Source organism: Tetranychus urticae, chromosome 2 (assembly GCF_039701765.1).
Source record: "Tetranychus urticae isolate SD_2017Ah chromosome 2, NJAU_TeUrti_SD_1.0, whole genome shotgun sequence".
Taxonomy (NCBI): domain Eukaryota; kingdom Metazoa; phylum Arthropoda; class Arachnida; order Trombidiformes; family Tetranychidae; genus Tetranychus; species Tetranychus urticae.
This window is the reverse complement of record NC_142959.1, coordinates 20,037,260-20,064,489: the sequence shown is the minus strand read 5'-3', so window position 1 is coordinate 20,064,489 and position 27,230 is coordinate 20,037,260. Positions and strand designations below refer to the sequence as shown.

The 27,230-nt window shown below is 33.7% G+C and overlaps 1 protein-coding gene and 1 long non-coding RNA gene across 2 annotated transcripts; both read left to right on the top strand.

Moving 5' to 3' along the window:
* Nucleotides 1–573: 573 nt before the first annotated feature.
* LOC107370842 (uncharacterized) lies at nt 574–26,983 on the top strand (the record flags this gene model as incomplete). Its single annotated transcript, XM_089267417.1, has 39 exons — nt 574–724; nt 2,581–2,703; nt 4,629–4,883; nt 5,325–5,450; nt 7,324–7,446; nt 7,520–7,762; nt 7,856–7,888; nt 8,921–9,313; nt 9,451–9,780; nt 9,873–10,082; nt 10,153–10,560; nt 10,935–11,141; nt 11,232–11,441; nt 11,528–11,729; nt 11,822–12,030; nt 12,198–12,413; nt 12,517–13,152; nt 13,422–13,736; nt 13,855–13,920; nt 14,016–14,183; nt 14,265–14,360; nt 14,696–15,028; nt 15,309–15,626; nt 15,908–16,159; nt 16,473–16,982; nt 17,066–17,155; nt 17,524–17,619; nt 17,704–17,859; nt 18,155–18,931; nt 19,249–19,500; nt 19,941–20,372; nt 20,584–20,652; nt 20,738–21,121; nt 21,209–21,235; nt 21,942–22,248; nt 22,940–23,844; nt 24,169–24,651; nt 24,810–25,418; nt 25,502–26,983. Coding segments are annotated over 39 exons (11,388 nt in total), but the record flags the coding sequence as incomplete, so codon positions are not given.
* Nucleotides 2,992–4,074, top strand: LOC149094091 (uncharacterized). The gene is made up of 2 exons (XR_016199045.1): nt 2,992–3,343; nt 3,419–4,074. It is a non-coding gene; the product is annotated as an uncharacterized LOC149094091 (long non-coding RNA).
* Nucleotides 26,984–27,230: the final 247 nt, after the last annotated feature.

Genomic DNA, 27,230 nt, shown 5'->3' with positions numbered 1-27,230 from the left:
AACATCTCGCCATCTTTCTTTACACTTCATCATCCACTTATTAACTCAATTTTGTTGAGCCTTAATCAATTTAAAGATCAATCATAATTTAACAATCAATCAATATCAACATTTCAACCTTACATTGTATTTAAATGATCATCTTTCACACCGAAAATCCGTTCAACTAACGTTTTTCGGTGAAACTCAGTTAAACCTTCAAAATTTGATTCAAATTTTAACCTTCTGCTGTCTTTGTCACAACAATTAGTTTAATTATTTGTCTGATGGTCTAGACTAGTTATTGTCAGGTTGATCCTTAGTTGATATTTGTTGGTTCAATAACCGTTGACATAATCTTTTCATTGCAATAAGTTGATGTAAAACTGGTAAGATGAAACACTTATTTTGATGTAATATTTTATGACAATCAAGCGATTCATAAAATGACAAAGATATCTTTTTGATTCAGTTCAATCAACTGAACAACAGGTCATCTTCCTGTGATTCTCACTTTTTCCTCCTTTTTTTTGATTTCAATCATCTTAATCTCTTTCTCTTCTTTTACTTTTTCTCATTCTTTTTCTTGGTTAACTTATTTCCTCCCAATCAGATGTAAATGAGTGTGAAGTGCCTGCCTTGGCTGGACTTTGTGCTGAAAATGCTGAATGTTGTAATCTTCCTGGTCATTTTGTTTGCAAATGTAAGGAAGGATTCACCGGAAATGCAACTCAATCATGTACAGGTAAGCTGATGTTGAAAAAATAACCTTTAGTTTCGATTCCAATTTGTTAACACAATCCAATGTAAATGATCAGCTCAACTGATTGAGTAAATTTTGAAACTTGGCTAGCAATCAATTCCACTTGTGGAGCCAATTTGAGATAAAGATTTGTAACAATATTTTCATGTATTATTCATGGATCCATTATATTCAAAACTGAATGTTCTCTCTGGTTACTCGTTTGATTAAACATTTGTTTAGATTTCTTCCTTAAATCACAATCAAATGATGATTTTTTTTGATGGCGGTAACGGTAATGATTACTGCGATGAAGTTGATTATGATGAGGATAAATATGATCGTCAATTAAAGTTTTAAAGACTAGGCACGGTCAAGGTCTATCCATTCTCCATCTTGATTCTGTTGATTAAACTGGGAAGCTGACAGAACAATCAAATTCAATCAGCTTACAGTTAACATTTCATCGTCTCCCATCTTCCTCATCATCCATCTCAATTTGGAAAGGCTGCTCAATTGCTTTATATCATGATGTTGTTGATGATGATGATTATTGCAAGTGATGATAATGATACTGGAGAAGTGTATTTATATGAAATGAGGAAAATGAAATGAGAAAGAGAGAAACTCTATCATGATAATGTTTCCATCAGAATCCAGTTGATTTAAATTAGAATTGAAGATATTTTTTTTTCTCATCTCGTAATTTCATCTCATAGTAGCCATCATCATCAACGTCATCATAATAATCATTATTATTATTATTTGATTCATTTCCTTTGATTTTTTGATTATCCTTGACTTTACTTGAATCTAATATTAGTTTGCGTTGTTTCATTTTTTGAACGTGCAACGGTTAGAGGTCAGAATAATTCGTTGGAATGGTTGGTGATTATATTTCCTTTAGTCTTTTTGTTTGAACAAAATAGATTAAAATTTGTGGCGATGATTATGATGATGACCCTCACGATGTCCATGATTGAATGGATGAGATGAATGAGAAAAGGTTAAAGTATAATGAAGAGTAATGAGAAACAGATTCAACAGAAAACACCATTAATGACCAAACGAGAGAGTGATTAACATGAAAAATATAATGCGAGCAACAGAGTAACCACTTTCATTTGAATAACCATTTGAAATCAAGAGCAATTTAAAATCGATTAATGTATAATGGAACCAATTGGAATCTGTAACAATAGAAGAAGATATTTAACCAAAAAATTAGAAAATTTGAAAACAAAACAAAGCTTGCATGTAGCCCATGGAAGAAATCTATACATACCGTATTTTAAAAGCCAGTCTAATTCACAAATTGGTTTCTCCAGTTAATTTGTTAACCAATCTACCATTAAATGAAAGGATCAAATCATCAACCAGCCCAATAAATAAAAAAATGTTAAACTGTTGAAATGTAATCTATAAAACTGGAAAAGTAAACATAAATAATAATCCATGTGTATCCATGTCTAGTGCGTAGTTTATCACTTTGAAGGGTTGTAAGTCAAAAAAGATTAACATTTTTGTTGATTTATCACAGAGTTTTACGTTAATACACATGAATAGAATTCACTTGAATATAAAAAATGTTCATAAATCAATGAATTGGCCATTTCAATCAAAAAAATATTAACGGTTAAAAATAAAATTGAAAACTTGAAATGAAATCTAAAGCTAAGCCAAAAGATTAATTTTAAGCCTAGCTGATAGTTTCTTTTATCAGCTAATTGATTTTTCGGCTGATTACAAACCACGTTTCAGGTTTCTTTGTGTTAACCCATTGGATTGACAATGGTTGTGTTAATTATTTTGTTAATTAAAAGTTTTGCTAATCTTTTTATTTTAATTTCATTTTTTAGATATCGACGAGTGTGCTGATAAAGACACATGTGGAAGAGGTGCTGAATGCCACAATACGCCCGGTGGATATGCTTGTCATTGTCCTGCTGGTTTTACTGGTGATCCATCTAAAGAGTGTTGGGGTAAGTGTTATAGTGAACAATTAAAATCAATCTTAATTGCTTCTTAATAGCAGCTTATTTAAGCATCATAATCATCGTCATTATATCATCACATCTTTTCCTGTCTTATAAATGTCATCTACTTCTATATGCAAGTGCTTTTACCTTTTGGTACATTGGAACTCTATCTCAGGTTAAACAACAAAACAGGGTGAAAAGTAAAATAAAAAAGTGAAAATAAATCTAAAGAAGAAGAGACAAAAATTATAAAATTCTCTGGTGATAATAGCAATAATATTACTCATTATCTACATCACCATCATCATCATCTTGAACATCATTATTATTGTTATGATTATTACCACTATTACCATTATAAAGTAATGCCGTTGATTTAGATGATGATCGCCATGAGAATGTTAGTGGCAATAAAAGTTATAATTACAACGAATAATAATCATAATGGTAAAATTTTCAAATAATTCTGATCCCATGTTGGCTGAATTTTTTTTGCTTTTCATCAAAATCTTCACAAGATTCCGTTAGGTGATTCTAATAATGATGATGAGTGACAGTGTGATAACGACGAGTTTAGCGACAAAATATCATCATCATGTCGTTAATACGCCAGTATCAATGAAAGCTGAATGTACTCACAAAGGTATTTATTTAGTCAACAAGTGTAAAGGTATTCAACCTCTCATGAGAATCTTTTTCCCCTCTTTTGTCTCTTTAGTTTCATCTTTCTTAACGGGACATCATGATTGAACCACCATTGAAAATGATGATGATGGAAAATACAATAAGAGTGAAAAAAACGGAAGAATCATTCTGGCAATAAGTGAAAAGTGAAAAATTAAAGAAGCTAGAACAAGTCTGGAGATGGATGAAGCAAAAAAAGAGATATAAGCCACTGTCATCAGAACTTTGGCACGACTTTTCAATCATTTCTAATCGCCTCAACATCTCAGTGAATGATTTGTTCATCTCTTGATATCAATTCTTTCTGCTTCATCTTTTCCATCTTTTCCATCTTCTAACCAACATGTTACTCTCATTTTCTGGTCTACACTTTGCCCTTTTCCTCTTCTTCCTATTTTCCATCATCATCATCATACTCTTGGAGTGCGTTGACACCAAAATGATTTTGATCCAACGTTTTATCCTCATCTTTTACTTTTACAACCTTTTTATACCTTGACTATGACAAGTGACAAAATAACCTCAATTTTATATCTATAATTGTAACCGGAAACAGCTAAACTGTTCCCTATTAATTGTGCTCATCTCTTCTCACAAAGTAATTAGATAGTTTGGGCTGTTTAATACTAAATTAAGACTACAATTGTTAGCTTAATTACCATTTACTTGAAATAATGCTTCTAAATTGTAGATCAGTTTTGCTCTTTTTTGTCCCTCATCTCGTTGATTAACTTGTCTTTGTTTTAATTTTTTGTTTCCAAAAAAAGACTCGGTTTTATTTTTTATTTGATATAATTTAAAATTTGACTTTCATTCCAATCATCTTGAATGAAGGTAATTAATGTGAATAAATGGTAAATCAATAAGGTAAAAGCACTTTACTCAGAGGTCGGTGGCATAGGAAAATGATAATAACCATTGCCGTTTTACAGCAATTACAACTGTTTTTTGTCGTACATTTTTTGTCCCTAATTAACTTATCATTATCATTATTCATTTTAAATTCATATGAGCATGAAAATTAGCATGATTGTTATCTTGAGTACTTTTTTTCAACCATTGTTGCTGATGTTATTACTACTGTTGGCTTATTTTTTGTTCATGTAACTCATTCTTGATGATAATGTCTATGATAATGATGTTGGTGCAAATTATACTGTTCACATTAATGATACAATAATGATCATATATTAATATCTTCATTTATCTTTCCTCTCTTTCCCGTTAACTTTCATGGACAATAGACATTGATGAATGTAAAGCCAACGCTTGTGGTGAAGGAGCAATTTGCACCAATTTACCTGGTAACTTTGAATGTACATGTCCTACCGGTTTTAGAGGTAATCCTAGGCCTGAGATTGGTTGCGTGGATATTGATGAGTGCAGTCAAACCGATCGTCAACTCTGTGGAACCAACGCAACCTGTGTTAATACCGCTGGAAGCTACTTCTGTCAATGTCCACAAGGTTTTACTGGAAACTCACGAATCTCATGTACTGGTAAGAATCGTGTTCATTTTCAACTTGAAACATTTTTGGATTTACTTCGATTCGATCATTAAAATGTTGAATGTGGCAACAAAAACCTGTAAACCAGCAAAAGTTCATTCGCTTGATTTGCTTGAGATCTCTGTTGGTTACAACTATTTTTGGACAAAGTCAAGATAATCGTTTCTTCAAGGATTGATATTATCAAAAATAGATTTGTTGGATTGTCAAGTTTACTTTGAGTTATTGTTTGATATCAAAGTAAATCTTTAAAATTCATCAATAGCCAATCAATTTATTTTTATTGATTGTCTTTTATCGTCCATTGTTGATCTTTTTTCCCATTCACATGTTTTGTTTGATTTCTTTAAATAGCATAATGAAACTGTGATAAATTTATGATTAATTAACGTTTTTTTATTTCTTATTGTTTTCCATTTGTTTACCAATTAGATGTTGATGAATGTGTAACCAATGCCTGTGGATTGAATACACTTTGCAGCAATACTCTTGGAGGTTATAACTGCCAGTGTAAACAAGGATTTTCAGGAGATGCCTTTTTATCAGCCGGTTGCTCAGGTAATTAAATTTTTCATCCTCATCAATTCACTGTTTCTTGTCTTTCTCTTCACCTTCAATGATGTTATGTTGATTTAGCATCATAATCACCATCAACATCATCATCCTCTTTGTCATTTTTCCTACCCTCTGCTTCTTTACTTTCTCAACAATCTTTATTATATAAGTAAACTGACAGCTTCCAATGACAGGTATTTTTTACCTCCATACCAGCCTTTTTCAACATTTAAACACACATACCTGCAGTCTAATACAACTTGTTGATACGCTTCATTTTGTCTCACAATAGGCTACATTATTCCTCATCATCTCCGTCAAATATTTCATACTTTTACTCTTAAACTCGCTACTTCATCTACAACCCAATGAAAGTCACTATTTTTTACCTTTTTACCTTCAACTTATTATATTTTTTTAGAAGAAGAAGAAGAAAAAAAATGAAAGAAAATGAAAAAATAAAAAACAAGAATGAGATTTTCACACTTTTGAGCAAACACAACACACACACAAACAATCTGCAAAAAGGCATAGCAATGCATAACCAGTCACGCGTATTACAAACACATAAATACACAATATTCATCTTTACCATCATCATCATCATCCTTTCTCTCTTCCTCGCCATTCCTTTAGAACATCATCTTTTACTTTTTCGCCTCACACTTAGGCCTCTAAGGCCTCTTATCAATCATTTTTACTCTCTCCATTGGAAGAAAAGTATTTCACCTTCACCAGAAAAAGAAATAATAATCATCATTATGATTATAATTAATATTAAAACGGATTAGCTTCCTTCATTCCCATCTTCACTTTCTCTGTATTTCCCTCCTCAGTAATTTACTTACCTCATCTATTCCGTTTTAAAACAATTTCTCGTCTCGATATTATTTGCACCTCAATGCTTCACCACTCTCTCAGCGGCTTCCTCCACTAATAGTCACACCACAATGATCTCTCCCTCATCATCACCATCGCCAATGAACAGCAATATCTTCATCTTGAAATGACTTGTCTGACCGACAACCCAATGTCAACATTGTTTTATCTGTTATTGGATATATTTGTCTACTTTTACAATAATATCCACTAATTATAGACTGAAAACAAAACATTTTACATCTTAAATGGTCTAAGGATGAATTGGTGAAATAATTAACATTCAATAGCTTGCTTTGCTTGACTAACTTGACAAACAATTTTAAATATAATGTTGGTGATTGAGAGAAGTTCAATAATTTATCTCCAATCTTGCAGTTATTATTAATATTTATATCAAAGATTGTTATTACAAATCCGAGAAGTGCTATTTGCTTTCATTTTATCATCGATCACTCATCCTTTTTGGGAAATAACTTTTACCTTGAAATTTCAACTTCTCTTGATTATTTCACTTTATCTATTTATTTCCCTCTCTTTTTGATAACAATTTATTGGTTCTCAATTTGATTGCAATTTTGTTGCCTTTACTATCCTCTTAATATTTTAAAGTAACAAATTGCGATAAAATTGAGTTGAATCAGGAAACATTCCCTATTTCTTGCTATAATCTTAACTGTTTTATAAGTTTATGTGTTTAAATGTTATACTATCAGTATTTATCATTTAATTGGTTGCAATATCAAGTTATTTGCTTTTTACCCTCTTATTTTTCACCTCTTTTCATTATCAAATCATTTCATCAGATTCGCTCTTCTTGTTTGCTTGATAATGACCATTAACATCAACATATCAATCATTTAAATTGCCAATCAGCACCTCGCCTTTTTCCCCATTCAAATTGTTTATGTACCATCATCATTATTAATAACAACACTCAAGTATCAAAAATAGTTACAGTGTATTAATAAGATCAACCTTTCTTATTTTACCACAGATATTAATGAATGTTTAGAGGAAAATTCTTGTGGTCGAAACGCCAAATGCTTTAATACTCTTGGATCTTTTGAATGCGCTTGTGAAAAAGGTTACACCGGTAATCCGTTAACTGCTTGTATTGGTAAGTTGAAACTGAAGTAAAGTATTTGAATTTAAATTTTAATTTACTCTAAAAATTTGCTCTTCTTTTCTAGATATCGATGAGTGTCTTGCTAATCCCTGTGGACCTGGAGCTGTTTGCTCAAATATACCTGGCTCATATCGATGTGACTGTCCAAGCAAATATCTACCTCGAGGAACTCCCGATGTTGGCTGTGAGCGAGCTGCAGTTGATATACCCTGTCAATCCGACTTGGAATGCACAGATAATGCAGTTTGTTTACAAGGAGAATGTCGATGTCGTGCAGGGTTCCAACCACGAGATATTGATTGTATTGGTAAATTGAAAATACTTTAGATTTGTTTTAATTCTGGAAATATTTCTAAGAAACTTAATTACTAAAATATTCAAATTTCTCTTTTTTTTAAAGATATTGACGAGTGTAAAACTCAAAGAAATATCTGTGAGTATATTTATTGGTGTTATTTCAAGATCTGCTCCACCTAAGGAGTGGTGCTTAAGATCGATTTTTACATTGTTTTGGTACAAAGATTTTTCACAAGACTTTACAATTTTGGATTATTTTCAAAGATATATAACAATGACAAAGGGTGGTGTTAAAGGGAAGGGGTTAATTTAAAAAAAAGATATAACATTTAACAATTTACAAAAAGCTATACATTAAGTTTTAGCATGATTTTCTTAATAAAAACTGTTGATCTCTTATTCCTTTGCTTGATGAGATATTTGTATGGGTTTTGATTTAACTGCTCATTTGTAATATCTAAATTACTTAAAAGTTGACCTCTTTCAAAGTGATTGAGTTTACATTCCAGTATCCAATGATTGGTTGTAATATTAGTTTCTTGATTACATGGACATGGTAAATCAGCATATTCGTATTCGAAGAATCCAAGTATAAAACCGAGATCCCTTGAATATCTGAATTTGTTTATAAAGTTCCATTTTTTGAATATCCAATCTGCTTTATGGTTAACCTTTATATCAGTTTGTTCATCAGGGAATAACTTGTCGTAGTGATAATCGTTGAGAATGAGTTTATCCACAAATTTTTCAATTTGTTTCTTCCTTTGATAGTTGCTAGCACCATCCATTTCCCAAATTTCCTGGAAAGATGGATTTATTTTTGATATTTTTTCTTTTAGTTCTTGTTTAAAACCATTCCTATCACCACTTTCATTATTTAGTATCCATTTAAGACCATAGATGATGATTCTTGACCAAATTGGTTTTCTCCCCATTAATGACATTACCAGATAACTTGATGAACCATTAGGGACTCCTATAATTTTCTTGATAAGTTCCATTGAATATTGATCAATTTTCTTTCTGGCTGATTCTGACACAAAAACAATTAATTATCTTTGTACCAATCGATGCTAGAGATGTTCACAAACAAAATAATATAAAATTTACTAATTAACTCCTTTTATTTACTTTGTTTTAATAATTTAAAAAATGACACAATTTACAGGTGGTTCCAATGCCAAATGTTTTAATGGTCCAGGAGGTTATCGTTGTGAATGCAAACCAGGTTTTGAAAAAATTAACAAATCACAGGGTACTTCGAAATGTAGAGACATCAATGAATGTGTCTTTGGTCCTAAGCCCTGTGGGGGTAATGCCAGTTGCATCAACACTGATGGCTCTTATAAATGTGTTTGCGTTGAAGGGTTTATCGGTAATCCAAAGAAAGGATGTAAGTCACCATGCGAGGGAATCGTTTGTAGTGCTCATGCATCTTGTCAGGTTAAAGGAAATGAAGCTGCTTGTGTCTGTGATGCTGGGTACACTTATAATCCTAGTAATATATCATCGGGTTGTGTTGACATTAACGAATGTGATAGTGGACCTTTCGGTCTATGTGGTAAGTTTATTGATATTTTTGTGTATCCGCTCCACTATTTGGAAAGTGGTGCTTAGGATCATTTTCACATCGTTTTGGTGCAATATATAATTTACTAATTGACTCTTTTCATTTACTTCAATTAAAACATTAAAAAGGCCAAGGTGCAATATGTATTAATACAATTGGTAGTCATCAATGTCAATGTCCACCTGGTTATACTGGGGATCCATTTACTTTTTGTGAACCAGCACCCGATGTATGTGCAACCATTGAATGTGGCCCATCAGCAGTATGCCGTGTCTCTGGTGAACGACCTGAATGTATTTGTTCATCCGAATCTCTTGAAGGTAATCCCTATGATCTCAATAAAGGCTGTTATCCTCCGATTTGTCTCAACGATCCTGACTGTTCCGAAGATGAGTTATGTGAACTAACACCCAAAGGTTATCGAGATTGTGGGTCTGTTTGCAAAGGGTTCACTTGTGGTAAGTTCTCAGCAAAGTTAATTAATATCGTAATTCATAATTTTATTTAGCAGCATTTAAGTAACATTATCTTTTGTTTTTAATCCCCAAAGGTCCTAATGCTATTTGTAGGGGTAAAGATCATAAACCATTTTGCGAATGTAGGCCTAATTTCCGTGGTGATCCTTATGATAACAAACTTGGATGTCAACCACCAATACCAACTTGTTCAGACGATGGTGAATGTCCTGAAACACAATCATGTCAACGTCAAGAAAATGGTCTCAAAAATTGTACAGATGTTTGCTCACACACTCGATGCGGTAAGTTGATAGAGCTTGAAAATCTAAATCATTTATATAACAATAAGCTAATCATAAATTATTTTAACAGGACATAACGCTCACTGTGTTGGACGAGAACATGCTTCAAGTTGTGAATGTTTGCCAGGTTTCGTTGGTGATTCACTACATGGATGTCAAAAGCCACCTCAAAATCTGTGTGAAGATGATTCTTCATGTAAACCTGATAAAGCTTGTATTCTTACTATCGAAGGAATAAAAGATTGTGTTGATGTTTGCTTCGGACATCGCTGTCAAACTGGTGCTTCTTGCGTTGGTCGCGATCATCATCCTGTTTGTGAATGTCTACCTGGTTACACAAGACAACCTGGTTCACCACCTGGAGTGTGTATCTTTAATTTATGCCGAACTGATTCAGAATGTTCAGAGTCTGAGGTTTGTGCTATAAATCGAAAAGGTGTTCTTGATTGTATCTCAGCCTGTAGAGGCATCAGATGCGGTATGTTTATTGGTGTTATTTCAAGATCTGCTCCACCTAAAGAGTGGTGCTTAAGATCGATTTTTACATTGTTTTGGTACAAAGATTTTTCACAAGACTTTACAATTTTGGATTATTTCAAAGATATATAACAATGACAAAGGGTGGTGTTAAAGGGAAGGGGTTAATTTAAAAAAAGATATAACAATTAACAATTTACATTAATTTACATTAATTAGATTTTAACTAATTACCCTAAAACTACACAAAAACAATTAATTATCTTTGTACCAATCGATGCTAGAGATGTTCACAAACAAATTAATATCAAATTCACTAATTAACTCTTTTTATTTACTTTGTTTTAATCATTTAAAAAATGACACAATTTACAGGTTCAAATGCAGAATGTGTTGCCAAAAATCATGAAGCTTTCTGCCAATGTAAAGAAGGTTTTGATGGAAATCCTGATGATCTCGTTCGAGGCTGTCCTCCAGCTGATAAATGCCGTTCCGATGTTGATTGCGGGTCCAATGAAGTGTGTCGTCTCAATCAAAACGGAGTTCGCACTTGTGTTGATGCATGTATCGACAAACTTTGTGGTATGTTTATTAAATTGACTTTTCATTATCAGAATATTTTGAAACAAATCAGAGACTAACTTTTCATTTTTTATTTACATTTTTAAACAGGTCCAAACTCAGTTTGTTCAGTTTCCAATCATTTTGCAGTTTGTTCTTGTGCTGAAGGTTTCACGGGTAAACCAGATAACAAAGCAATAGGTTGTCAACCCATTGCTCATGAATGTACTGGAGAAGAATTTTGCCCTTCAAATGCCGTTTGTGTCGCTTCACCTGAAGGAATTAATGTCTGCCGTGATGCCTGTGAAAAGTATCTTTGTGGTAGGTTTATCAAGAATGACTTCAATTTAGCTCTGGGTTTTCCTTTTTTAGTACATTATTCATCTGATTTTTATTTATTTTTGTAGGTGAAAATGCTCTATGTGTCGCAACTGGCCATAAACCTTCATGTACTTGTAGACCTGGATATATCGGAGATCCTTTCCATCGTTGTACTGTTCCTGATGAATGCCAATCTGATGATAATTGTTATGAAGATTCAGTTTGTCGATCAGATACTTCAGGAACTAAAAAATGTGCCCTTGCCTGTCTTTACGCAAAATGCGCAAGGTAATGCTTGATAACATTATTCAAATCGATTTTTCCGTCTTAAAATTTTTAAATTGTTATTAACATGTTAAATTTGACCATTTTTCCATTAGTGATGCTGCTTGTGTCGGTACTGGCCATAAAGCAACTTGCGTTTGTCCTCCTGGACATACTGGAGACCCTTACAACTCAGCCATCGGATGCCAACCTCTTCAAGCCAACATCTGTGAAAGTGACGCTGATTGTGCGATAAACTCAGCCTGTCGACGAACAGAAACAGGTTCAATGGACTGTAGACCAGCTTGTGATGGTATTCAATGTGGTAAGTTTTAATATTCAAGTAACATTATTTTCAGTACGGAAGTGTCTGATTTTCAATGAAAAATCTAAAATATTTCTAAGTACTGGCGAAAATATTAAAAAATGCAATAAATCTATTAATTCTTTGATTAATTTACTCAATTTAATTTTTCTATTCTATTTTTAAAGGCCCTAATGCTCGATGTAAGGCAATCAATCATATCGGTACATGCCAGTGCTTACCAGATCACACTGGTGATGCTACTAATATTGTCAATGGCTGTCGCCGTAGAGAGCAAAATGAATGTGATTTAGATCAAGATTGTGTTAAATCATCAGATGTCTGTAAACCCATGAACAATGGTGTTAAAAAATGTTTCCATGCTTGTAAATTTGCTCTTTGTGGTAAGTTATTTTTTAAAAGTTTAAAAGTATTTTTAGATTTAACTAATGATTCTTTTTCTTATTTCCTTGTATTGAATATTAAATGGTTTACCACATTTTATAGGACCTAATTCAGAATGTATCGCTAAAAACCATACTTACTTCTGTGATTGCAAAGAGGGCTTCTTACGAGACCAAAATGGTTTCTGTGTTCGACGTGATGATGAATGCCGTGAAGATGTCCATTGTCCTGATTTCCAAACTTGTCGACCCAACTCCGTTGGTATTCTCAAATGCACAGATGTTTGTGCTGATTTCACTTGCACACCAAACTCGCGCTGTGTTGCTATCGATCATCGTGGACAATGTCAATGTGAACCCAACTACACAGGTGATCCTGGTAGTCGACAAGGTTGCACACCAATACCTGTAAACGAATGCTCAGTTGATGAAGACTGCTCTAATTCAAATTCGGTTTGTTTCACTGATACTTTTGGTGTTCGTCGTTGTGTTGATCCATGTGTTACTATTCAATGTAATGCAAATGCAACCTGTCAATCAGCTAATCGTCGCGCTCAATGTATCTGTGCTGATGGTGTTTGTCCAGTTGTTCGATGTAATCGAGACCGAGACTGTCCTCTTGGTGATATTTGTTCACAAAAATCATGCCAGCCTGGGTGTCGAGCTGATAACGATTGCCCGAATACCGAAGCCTGTATGAACAATCAATGTATTGATCCTTGTGCATCACGAACGGCTTGTAAGTTTATTAGTATAATTCAAGATCTGCTCCACTATTTAGAGAGTAGTGCTTAAGATCATTTTTACATCGTTTTTGGTAGTACGTTTTGCAACAGTAGTAGGGTTAATTAGATTTTAACTAATTATCCTAAAACTACACGCAAAACAATTAATTATCTTTGTACCAATCGATGCTAGAGATGTTCACAAACAAATTGATATAAAATTTACTAATTAACTCTTTTTATTTACTTCGTTTTAATCATTTAAAAAAATAACACAAAAAAGGTGGGACTAATGCAGTGTGTAGAGCTGATAATCACGAAAAAATATGTTCATGTGGACCTGGAACTGAGGGTAATCCACGAATTGAATGTATTCGTCAATCACGATTCTGTACAAGTTCGAATGAATGTGGAAACGGTGAACATTGTGAAGCTGATGTCTGTAGATTTGAGTGTCTCGATGATAATGGTTGCTTTGATAACGAAAAATGTACCGATGGTTTCTGTACCAGTATTTGTAAAACAGATGATTCTTGTGCTCATGGTTTTGTCTGTGAGCTTGGTCAATGTAAGCCTGGTTGTCGATCCGATAGTGAATGTAAGTATTATTTATAAATTGTAATATAATGGTCTACCTTACTTTTATGTAAGGTTTAAGGTTCTTTTACATATACTAATTAAACTTTTTATTTCATTTAAAAAATTCTTAATAACAGGCTCAGCTTCTGATGCTTGCATGAACCGAAAATGTATTGCTGTTTGTGCATCTCCATTAGCTTGTGGTAAGTAAAGAAATATAAACTGATCTGTTCGATGAGATTTATTTGATCAAGATTTTCTAATATTTATCATAATGTTACGTTTAATTTTTCAAAAGGTACGAATGCTATTTGTCAGTCAATCAACCACAGTCCTTGGTGTACTTGCCCACCTCGTTTTACTGGTAATCCGCGATTGGAATGTAAAAAGATTGAATGCGTTCTTGATACAGACTGTCCTGCGTCGACAATTTGCATTAACTATAAATGTACCTCTGGTTTCAATGGTAAGTATTTTTACCATCTTTTCAAAATCGTTACATCTGATTACGAATCTTTAATGTTAAATCAATAAAATACTTTTTCAGGCACTGCAGCTTGTCGATCAGATGCTGGATGTCGTCCAACGGAATCTTGTATCTCACTTCAATGTACTGACCCATGTCGGTTTAGTGGAGTTTGTGGTAAGTTTATTGGAATATTAAATGGTTTACCTTATTTTCTCTAAGATTTAAGATCTTTTTCAAAAACAATTGAAAATCGATTGGTATTAATGCATAATAAAATTATAAATTTTATTTTATACATTTTTGCTACAAATATTTTCTGGGTACTATTAGTAAAACTAAATTGATTATGATTTGATTTAGGAAATGGGATTAAAAAAGGATGAATAAATATGAAAGATTAAAATAAAAATAAGCATCAATCGATTCTCCAAGTGTTAAAAAAAGAAAACATACAATTTACTAATTATCTCCCTTTATTTCATTTAAAAATACTTTCTTAAAAATCACAGGTGAAAATGCGATCTGTAAAGTTGTTGACCATCAACCAGTTTGTTCGTGTGATGAGCCACTTACTGGTAATCCTTTGATTCGCTGTACTGCACCAGTTTCAGATGACTCCACAATGATCTGTAATAGAGATTCAGACTGTCCAGCTGATAGGCAATGCCTTGATGATCGATGTGTTGCCCGTTATGAATGCTCTGAAGATAAAGAGTGTCATGTTGGTTACATTTGTATTACGGGTAAATGTTTCTCTGGCTGTCGATCTGATAATGATTGTGCCCTTGATCAAGGTTGCTTCAACCGTCAATGTCAGAATCCGTGTAATCTACGAACATCGTGTAAGTTTATTGGTATTATTCAAGATCTGCTCCACCTAAGGAGTGGTGCTTAAGATCATTTTTACATCGTTTTTGGTGCAAAGATATTTTTCAAGTTTTTACAATTTTAGACTTTTTTTAGAGATATTGATCAGTTTATTAAATAAAACTAAAACTACACTAAAACAATTATAAATAATTATCTTTGTACCAATCGATGCTAAAGATTTTCAAAACAAATTGATATAAAATTTACTAATTAACTTTTTTTATTTACTTCGTTTTAATCATTTTAAAAAAGGTGGAATCAACGCACAATGCACACCTTATAATCACAAAGCTAAATGTTCTTGCTCGAGTGGTTATACAGGAAATCCTTTGGTTGCTTGCACTGAAATACCAATCTGTCGTCGACCTGAAGATTGCCCAGTAGGCTATACTTGTGTAAACTCTCGTTGCTCAGTTGTCTCAGGCTGTGCCTCTGATCATGAATGTAATCAAGGCGAAATATGTGACAACGGTAAATGTCGTGAAGGCTGTCGATCTCACGCTGATTGTGATTTCACTTCAGCTTGTATTGATTCCAAATGTTCCAATCCGTGTAATTACCGAACATGTGGTATGTTTATTGGTGTTATTTCAAGATCTGCTCCACCTAAAGAGTGGTGCTTAAGATCGATTTTTACATTGTTTTGGTACAAAGACGTTTCACAAGACTTTACAGTAGGGTTAATTAGATTTTAACTAATTACCCTAAAACTACACAAAAACAATTAATTATCTTTGTACCAATCGATGCTAGAGATGTTCACGCACAAATTAATATCAAATTCACTAATTAACTCTTTTTATTTACTTTGTTTTATTTACTTTGTTTTAATCATTTAAAAAATAACACAGGTAATAATGGCGTGTGCTATCCAATCAATCACGATGCTGTTTGTAGATGTCCTGAAGGTTTCTTCGGAGACCCATACCAATCTTGTGCTGTAAAACAAGAAGATTGTCGGGCAGACTCTGATTGTGGTGATGGTAAAATTTGTATTTCATCACGTTGTTCAATTGGGTGTCAATCAGATGCAAATTGTTCCCCAGATAAGTCCTGTATCCAAGGTAAATGTCGCGATCCATGTTCTGGTTCAGTTTCTTGCGGTAAGTTTATTGGTGTTATTCAAGATCTGCTCCACCTAAAAGAGTGGTGCTTAAGATCATCTTTACATTGTTTTGGTACAAAGATATTTCACAAGACTTTACAATTTTGGAGTATTTCAAAGATATATAACAAAGACAAAGGGTGGGATAGCAGTAGGGTTAATTAGATTTTAAATAATTACCCTAAAACCACACAAAAACAATTAAATATCTTTGTACCAATCGATGCTAGAGATGTTCACAAACAAATTAATATAAAATTTACTGATTAACTCTTTTTATTTACTTCGTTTTAATCATTTAAAAAATGCAGGTTACAGAGCCCTTTGTAGACCTGTTAATCACCGAGCTGAATGTGCTTGCCCACCAAACTTTGTTGGTGATCCGCGAGTTCTTTGCTCTGAAAAGGTTATCGCTCAAGACATTGAATGTACTGGTGACGAAACATGTGAATCAGGTCAAAAATGCAAACAAAATCATTGTATTAAAGAAGAGCCAACCTGTTATGGAGATACCGGTTGTTCGCCTGGTGAAATTTGTGAATCAGGAAATTGTATTGTTGGCTGTCGCCGTGATGGGGACTGTACTTATGATAAGGCATGTTTCAACAATAAATGTATCAATCCTTGCACCGTTCAAACAGCTTGTGGGCAAAATGCCGACTGTCACCCAGTCGTTCATCGACCGCAATGTACCTGTAAACCAAAACACTCTGGTAATCCTTATGATTATTGTAAACCAAATAAAGAACCACCCCCACCAGAATGCACAGACGATAAAGGATGTGCTCTTGGCAAAATATGCGATCAGGGAAAATGTTTCGGTGAGTAATATAATCAAATATGGATGAAATCTAAACAATAAGTGCTCGTAATATTAATTCTTGAATGTTAACTATTAATTTAGATGGATGTCGATTTGATGAAAACTGTCCTCATGATAAGGCTTGTATAAATAGGCAATGTTTGAATCCTTGTGATTTCCCTGATTCGTGTGGTAAGTTTATTGATATAAGAGATCTGCTCCACCTGAAGAGTGTTGCTTTAGATCATTTTTACATCGTTTTTGGTGCAAAGATATTTTTCAAGTTTTTACAATTTTAGACTTTTTAAATATATTTAACAAAGACAAAGGGTGGGATTAAAGAGAAGGGGTTAAGCTAAAAAATTTTAGAAAAAAAATAACATATTTCAAAAGAAAAACTATACATTAAGTTTGAACATAATTTTCTTATCTCTTATTCTTATCATAATTAATTATCTTTGTACCAATCGATGTTAGAGATGTTCACAAACAAATTAATATATAATTTACTAATTAACTCCTTTTATTAACTTCAATTGAAACATTTTTATTTTCTGCAGGAGACCATGCAACCTGTACACCCGTTAAACATCGACCTCTCTGTTCATGTTCATCTGGTTTTACTGGAGATGCTAGCACTCGTTGTCATCCAATTGGTAAGTTTTACAACTTCAAATCAAACTTTTCATGACTAAATATCAATTTTTGACCTTTTACGATATTAACTCTTCGTTTTTCAGTGCTTCCTGTTTGCCTTCACGATGTTGATTGTGGTACTGGACAAATCTGTGAGAACGGTAAATGTATTGATGCCTGCCGAACTGACGATACATGTCCTTATACTGAGGCTTGTATCAATCGTCGCTGCCAAGATCCATGTTCAGTATTCGGAGCCTGTGAGTTTATTGTTATTATTCAAGATCTGCTCCACTTTTTGAAGAGTGGTGCTTAAGATCATTTTTTACATCGTTATGGTACAAAGATATTTTTAAAGATATTTAACAAAGACAAAGGGTGGGATGTGGGGAAGGGGTTAATTCAAAGAAAAAATATAACTTAACAAACTTAACTTCACAAAAACAATTATCTTTGTACCAATCGATGCTAGAGATGCTCACAAACAAATTGATATAAAATTTACTAATTAACTCTTTTATTTACTTCGTTTTAATCATTTGAAAAATAAAAAAGGTGGTAGAAATGCTCTGTGTAGATCAGAAAACCACCGACCTATTTGTTCTTGCCCGGACAACTTCCGTGGGGAGGCCAATCAATTTTGTGAACGAATCGAAACTCAGAATCAAGTCACATGTGTTGCTGATAGAGACTGTGAATTTGGCTACATTTGTGAACTTGGCAATTGCTTAGAAGGCTGTCGCAAAGATGAACAGTGTACACCAGATAAAACTTGTTACAACCGAATCTGTAAAGATCCTTGCTCGTTCCAAAACGCATGTGGTGCCAATACTAACTGTTTGGCATCATCTCATCGACCAGTCTGTTCATGTAAAAATGGTTTTGTTGGTGATCCTCATATTGGTTGTCGCCCAGTTAAAGACGAAGAGCTTTGTACTTCTGATTCAGATTGTGGTTATCGATTAATTTGTGATGCTAATCATTGTGTTGCTGGTTGTCGAGATAATGCTGGCTGTGCTTTTGGTGAATCCTGTATTAATCGACTTTGTCAAAACCCTTGTAGCTTTTTCGGCGCCTGTGGAAGAAACGCAGATTGCAAGCCTTTCAATCACACTGCTGTTTGTTCTTGTCCACCAAGTCACAAAGGAAACCCTAATCTTGTTTGTACTGAAGCACCACCTCAGTGCCTTCATGATTCAGAATGTGTTCTTGGTCAAATTTGCGAAAACACTCAATGTATTTCTGGCTGTCGTCATGATAATAACTGCCCTGAAGACAAAGCATGTATTAACGGAGCCTGTGAAAATCCATGTTTATTACCAAATGCGTGCGGTATGTTTATTGGTGTTATTTAAAGATCTGCTCCACCTAAGGAGTGGTGCTTAAGATAGATTTTTACATTGTTTTGGTACAAAGATTTTTCACAAGACTTTACATTTTTGGAGTATTTCAAAAGATATATAACAAAGACAAAGTAGGGTAGGGTTAATTAGATTTTAACTAATTACCCTAAAACTACACAAAAACAATTAATTATCTTTGTACCAATCGATGCTAGAGATGTTCACAAACAAATTAATATCAAATTCACTAATTAACTCTTTTTATTTACTTTGTTTTAATCATTTAAAAAATAACACAATTAACAGGGCATAATACTGTATGTCAGCCCTACCAACATAGACCACGTTGCGAGTGCCAAGTCAATTTCAGAGGAAATCCATTCTCAGGCTGTGATCCTATTCCTGATGATTACTGTACTTCGGACTCTGCCTGCCCTCTTGGCAAAATCTGTGAGAATAATAAATGTGAAAATGCATGCCGAAACGACGGTAACTGTAAATTTGATGAGTCCTGTATCAACAAAGTTTGCCAAAATCCATGTTCTATTTACGGTGCCTGTAAGTATTTTATAGTATTTGATAGTCTCCCTTACTTTCATGTACAATTTAAGGTCAAATATTTTAAAAATCGATCGTTACCAAATAAGATTTGAAATTTTTGTGATTGAATTGAAGATTTCTCATGAAATAATGCTAGTAAATTGGGGAGAGAAGATTGAAAAGGAAATGAAAGGACCAACAAGTATTGTAAGATTAATATATAAAAGTTTGATAAAGTAGTACCGAGTAAAAAGCTACAAAAGAGTTACTTCATGTGTTATATGAACCACTAATTATTTTTAGTTAATTACTTTTAATAGACACTATTTTGTTTAATAAGTTATGTAACAATCGATGTACCATATATTCAAAAAATTGAAAGATACTATTTACTATTATAATTATTTGTTATTAATAATCATTTCAATTTATTTCGTCCAAAAACTTTTAAAAAATAGGTGGTCCAAATGCTATTTGTAAGCCAGTTAATCACGATAGAGTTTGCTCTTGTAAACCTGATCACACTGGTGATCCAAAGATCCTCTGTGAACGCATTCAACCTCCACCAGAATGTTTAGATGATACTCAGTGTCCATTAGAACACATTTGCCAAAATACTCATTGCTCCCGTGGATGTAGAAGTTCCGCCAACTGCCCGTCCGATAAAACTTGCATCAGAGGAAAATGTGCTGATCCTTGTTCAGCTTCAGGTGCGTGTGGTGAAGGCGCTATTTGCTCACCAGCCAACCATGTAGCTGTTTGCTCTTGTCCATCGGGATTCAGAGGTGACCCTGACGTCGAATGTCGAGAAATTCCACCAGAATGTCGATATGATGCCGATTGTGGTTTGGAAAGGATTTGTTTGAAACAAAAATGTCTTGTTGGTTGCCGTAAGTATTATTTATTATATTTGTTGGTCAACCTTTCAATTAAGGTTTAGGACCCTTTTCACATTCATGGAGTTAAGTGTTTTAAAAAGTTCAAATACTTTTGATTCACAAATTATGAACTAATCGATGCTCCAGTTGTTCACCAAAAGAAAATTCCCAATTTACTAATTAACTCTTTTTATTTTACATAAAATAACTCGTTAAAAAACAGGAACCCATTCAAACTGTCCATTTGATAAAGCTTGTGTTAACGGTTTATGCCAAAGTCCTTGTAATATTGGTTAGTATTTCTTGCATTCAAATTCAAACTTAATTGTACTCAATTGATTCTATCCTACTTTTTTCTTTCATTTACTAATTTTTAGGTGGAATGTGTGGGGTTAACACTATTTGCCGTGCTGAAAACCACGAAGCACAATGCACATGTGTTCCTGGTTACACTGGTGATCCTCTTCGTCAATGTACCAAAATATTTGTTGAATGTGAAAATGATTCTGATTGTGGTTCAGGCTATGTTTGTGCTCATCAAAAATGTAAAGATATTAATGAATGCCTCCAAGAAGTACTTCCATGTGGTCCTGGAGCTTCATGTCAAAACTTACCGGGATGGTACAAATGTTCGTGCCCACTTCCTCTTGTAGGTAATGCTTATGGAAAGGAAGGTTGTCGACCATCAGTTCCTATTTGTTTCCACGATGCTGATTGTAAAACTGACCAAAAATGTAATCCTGTTACTCAAGAATGTTATGGTAAGTTGAATGATAAAATTACTTTAAATACGTGAATATATTTTCAAACTAATAAATTATTCCATTTTCTCGTTTTTTTTGCATCAGATGTTTGTTCAAAACCCGGCATATGTGGTAAGTTTATTGATAAGAGATCTGCTCCACCATTACAAGAGTGGTGCTTAAGATCATTTTTACATCGTTTTTGGTACAAAGATTTTTCACAAGACTTTACATTTTTGGAGTATTTCAAAAGATATATAACAAAGACAAAGGGTGGAATTTAAAGGGAAGGGGTTAATTTAAAGAAAATATAACTATTTACAGAAAAGCTATACATTAAGTTTGAACATAATTTTCTTAATAAATGCTATTGTTTTCCTATTCCTTTTTTTGATGCAGTATTGATATGGATTTTGTTTCAGCTGTTCACTTGTAATTACTATAATAAATTACTTAAAAGTCGACCTCTTTCAAAGTGATTAAGTTCACACTCTAATATCCAATGATTAGTCGTAATATTAGTTTCCTGATTACAGGGGCATAGTAAATCGGCACTGTGGTAGTCAAAAAATCCTAAAATGCAACCGATATCTCTTGAATATCTGAATTTGTTGATATAATTCCATTTTTTGACGATCCAATCCACTCTATGACTAACCTTTAAATCTGTTTGTTCACCAGTAGAGTTAACTAGATTTTAACTAATTACCCTAAAACCACACAAAAAGAATTGATTATCTTTGTACCAATCGATGTTAGAGATGTTCACAAACAAATTCATATAAAATTTACTAATTAACTCTTTTTATTTACTTCGTTTTAATCATTTAAAAAAAAGGTAAAGGAGCTTTATGCAGAGCATCAAACTCTAAAGCTGATTGTGAATGCTTACCTGGATATCAAGGAAATCCTTACGTTGAATGCTCAATCAGAGATTCTTGTTCAGCCCCATCTGATTGTCCTGGAAACTTGCTCTGTTTGGGACAATATTGTGGCTGCCCTTATCCATACAAACAAAGATCATCATTTTGCGTTCTGTCCAGTCTTAACTGTACCACAAATAATCCTTGCCCTTCTGATCAAATGTGTGTTTATGCTGATAGAGGAGACTCTGTCGGTTATTGTGCCTGTCCAAAAGGTTTCATGTAAGTATTGATTAATGTTTCGCAAAATTTTTGAATTCAAGTGCACCAAGTCACCCGAATAAAAAATTCAATCTTTTCAACATAAAACAATTAGGTTTTATGAGTATTTAATCCTCCCAAAATTTTTCAATCAGCAAATTAAAGATAAACTATAAAACTATTATCAAAAATCAATAAACTACAATTAAAACTATATTGTTAGTTAGAAAGCTGAAATGAATGACACATTAGTATATTTAAACAACGATTGTGAGGTGATATGATGGTTAGATGCACGAGGGCGAAGCCCGAGTGTATTCACTATCATATCACCGAGCAAGAGTTGTTTAAAAAGCTTACATAATGAAAGTAAAAGCTGAAGACACAATTGGTCAATTTATGGCTAAAAAATTTTATCTCTTCTTCATTGATAAGATTTGTTGACTTTGTTGATTTAACCAAAAATTGAATTCAATTATTTCATTTAACTCTCTATGGGTTTGTTAACAAACCCATTCAAATAACTAGTGCTAATAACCAAAAATATCAGTCGCAATAACTAGCGGTTATCAAGCACTGAGTTATGTAAATAATTAAAATTGATTCGGATGACTTGGGAAGCTTATCTTGTAAGATAATGATAGTTAATGCTTAGTTAATGATACTTATTGTATTGATTAACTAATTTCAAAATTGTTTATTTGACACATAGGATGACACTGGAAGGAACTTGCCGTGATTACAATGAATGTGAAGAAAAGGCTTTCCCGTGTGGTCCAGGAGCTAAGTGCATGAATAAAATTGGTTCATATGACTGTCGCTGTCCTACTGGTACCAATGGAGATCCTTATGTATCCGGATGTAGCCCTGAGCAACAACTGAAACAATGTTTCCATGATTCTGATTGCGATGATGATCGCTCATGTGTTGACTTTAAATGTCGAGATTCATGTTTAGCTTCGAACACCTGTGGTCAAAACGCAGTGTGCTACGTTGAAGGACATCGACGAAAATGTAAATGCAGAACCGGATTTGCTGGTAATCCAATTGAAATTTGTCGCCCGATTTCTGAATGTGTTACTGACTCAGGATGTCCTGGTAATCTGGCTTGTCTTCGAGACCATCGATGTGGTTGTCCAATCGAATTTAATCGTATTCTCGATTATTGCGTTCGATTTAGCTACAACTGCTCAACAAATAATCCTTGCCCAGACAATCAAGAATGTATTTATTCTGGAGCAGAGTCTGGTTTCTGTGTTTGCCCTCGAGGCTTTTCACTTCGTCCTGATGGCGTTTGTGAAGATATAAATGAATGTAATGAGAAAAATATTTGCGGACCTCACGCTTCTTGTGTTAATAGACCCGGAACGTATGAATGTCGATGTGCTGCTGGTTATCAAGGAGAAGATCCATATCGCGATGGTTGTACTCTTATGTCCAAAGAACCTCCTGGCTGTTTGACTGATCACGATTGCCCCTTAACCAAAAAATGTGATTTCTCCTCTGGTCAATGTTTCGATCCATGTACTATTCGTGGAGGAAACGCGTGCGGGGTCAACGCGATTTGCCAAACAACCAACCATATTCAGTCCTGTATCTGTCCCTCTGGATTCGAAGGTAATTTATTGATAAGAGATCTGCTCCACTTAAGGAGTGGTGCTTGAGATCATTTTTACATCGTTTTTGGTACAAAGATATTTTTCAAGTTTTTACAATTTCGGACTTTTTAAAGATATTTAACAAAGTCAAAGGGTGGGATTAAAGGGAAGGGTTAATTAAAAAAAATTGTATTGGATTTAACTAATTGCCCTAAAACTACAAAAAAAAACAATTAATTATCTTTGTACCAATCGATGCTGAAGATTTTCACAAACAAATTGATACAAAATTTACTAATTAATTCTTTTTATTTACTTCGTTTTAATCATTCAAAAAATAAAGGTAATCCAAACAAATTGTGTACCCCTATCCGCGAATGTGGTGTTACCTATCAATGCCCTGGTAACCTTATCTGTCTCAATAGTCGAGCCTGTGGTTGTCCACCAAATTACTTCCGTGAAAATGATTATTGTTTAATTAGAAACCAAAACTGTACCACAACGAACCCTTGCCCTGCCAATGAAGAATGTGTATATACTGGGGAACGAGCTGGTTTCTGCGTTTGTCCTCATGGATACGAATTAACACCTCGTGGTGAATGTAAGGGAATACAAATCTGTGAAACAGATAATCCTTGTGCTCCAGGAGCCAATTGCCGTGATCGTCCTGGTTCATACGTTTGCGTTTGTCCAGTCGACACAATTGGTGATCCTTATGTCAAAGGCTGTAATCGAGTTTTCGGTTGTCAAACCGATATTGATTGTCCACTTGATAAGGAATGTGATACTGGTTCTAAACAATGTATTTCTCCTTGTCACACTTGTGGTAAGTTTATTTTTTGAGCTTAAAGATTCATAATCAAACAAAGATTTGAGATATGTTTCAATTGTTTCTTTACACTTCATAATTAATCATTATCAAAAAATTTTCTCAAGAAAGAATATATTCAATTCACTAATTAATTCATTTTATTTTCTCAAAAGGACCAAATGCTGAGTGTACTGTTCGAGATCATAAAGCTGTATGCGTATGTGCTCCAGGAAGAGTGGGTCAACCTGATGACAAAGAAATCGGTTGTTTTGTACCACCTCCACCACCTGATGTTCCTACTGTGCGAACCATCCCACCTGTTCAAGATTTAACTGTTATGTGTCTTGCTGAAGGTGTACAAGTTGGTGTACGATTGGGTGGTTATGATGGTATTATTTATGTTAAGGGACACTCACAAGATCCTAACTGTCGTCGCTTGGTCAGTAATCAAGAACGTGAATCAATCGATTTCAAGGTTGGTTTCGGACAATGTGGTTTAATTCATGTTAATGGAGAAGCCTCATTCATTTTGGTGGTCCAAAAACATCCTAAATTAGTAACTTATCGAGCTCGAGCTTATCACATTAAATGTATGTACATGTCTGGAGAAAGAACAGTTACTCTTGGTTTCAATGTCTCTATGATAACAACCTCCGGTACAATTGCAAACACTGGTCCACCACCAACATGTTTAATGTCAATTACATCAATTGACGGCAAAGAAGTATCTTCTGCAGAAATTGGTGATGATTTATTACTCAAAGTGGATGTTCAACCCGATTGTAAGTTACTTTTGAACTTGAATATATTTATGTGTTTAAATTTTAACAGACACTAATTAACCTTTTTTAACCTTTTTTATTAGTTATTTACGGTGGATTCGCTCGAAGCTGTGTGGCCAAAACAATGGAAGATGAAGGTGAATTCCAGTATGAAGTGACTGACGCTAACGGCTGCGCTACTGATCCTTCAATATTCGGTAATTGGGAATATGATCCTCATAAGAAAACGCTGATGGCTCGATTCAATGCATTTAAATTCCCATCATCCAATAACCTTCGATTCCAATGTAATATTCGCGTTTGCTTCGGCTCATGTCCTCCTGTTAATTGTGATGGTGTCGATGCTTATGGTAAACGTCGTCGTCGTGAAGTCAAAGATGAAGATTTACTCTTAACAGATGCCTTTAAAGAAGGAGCTCTTCGGGAGGAAATTATGGTCCAATCAAATGCTATATTAACATTTGAGAAACGTGATCCTCAACCTTCACCATCACTGGAAGGTCAGCGCATAGAAGACGTTGATCATGTTTGTTTACCTAAATTGGGACTCATTATATCTATGATATTAACGACATTATTAGCCCTTGTTGCTGTCGCAGTTGCCATTTCATGTTGGCTTATGGCTTATCGTCGTAAACCCAGAAGGCAAGGACCTTTGCCTCATCCGCCAGATTTCCCCAATCCACTGTACACAACACCAGAGCCAGTTGCTGAGCCATCTCCTGATTACTATCATGGATCACATCTTTAACTGAGTCGATCAAATCAATTTAAAAAAATGAAGATTCTAATGAAAGATCGTTAAAGATTATTAGATTTTTTTGTTTTTGTTTTCTGTTCTCATTTTTATCATCTTCATCAAAATTGTCATTTATTTATCACTGTAACATCCCATCTTTAATATTCATTGTTTCAACTCAACTTCATCTCCATCTTTACCATTTTCACCATTAACTCTCTATTGCCTTGAATCATCTCATCAACCTTCGTCCAGAATATTCTAAGATTCAGTCATAATTTCTTGGATATGCTTTTATAGAGAAAAAAGATTATTCTAATTAACACTCATCTTGCAATGATGAGTAACTAAAGGAAATGCAAAATTATGTCTTCCACCGATAAGTGTAATTAAGAAACAAAATTGATCAAAAATGATTAAACTGTAATGACATGTTTTTTATGGTTATCGGGAGAAAGGAAAAAAATACTCCCCAATTTCCTAAATCCTTTCTTTCTTCACTTTCTCTCTGTAATCTGTTTAATCTTCTATTCAAATATTTGTCAAAAATTTGTCACTGATTAACCATTTCGTTAATAATTTGTACATTAATTGGACTCTTTTCTCGGAAGACTTGATCTGCTCTTAAAAATCAATTCCTCTCCACTCATTATCATGAAAATCATCACAGTTAACCTCACCAATGATCGTCATTATTCATCAAACAAAATCTCTTCATTAAATCATAAAATGAAATAGTCTGAAGAGTAATAAGTGGATCATTTATTCCCTGAAAACAGTTCCAATTAACCTTTTAATTAAGTAAAATTTGCTAACTTATTTCTAACTGAACATGACTCTTTATTTCCAAAATTTTTTAAAATTATTTCATTGCAATCAATATTTGATTGTATCTAATCAAACGATGTGAAAAACAATGAACCCTTAAAGATTTATGAAACAATGTGAAATTTCATTTGCCTTCATATGGCAATTCATTATAAACCAAAGAATCATCGAAGAATATCAAGTGACTAGTTAAAATTATTGAAATTTAAAAAATAGCCTGTTAGGAAGTCAATAGAAATACATGT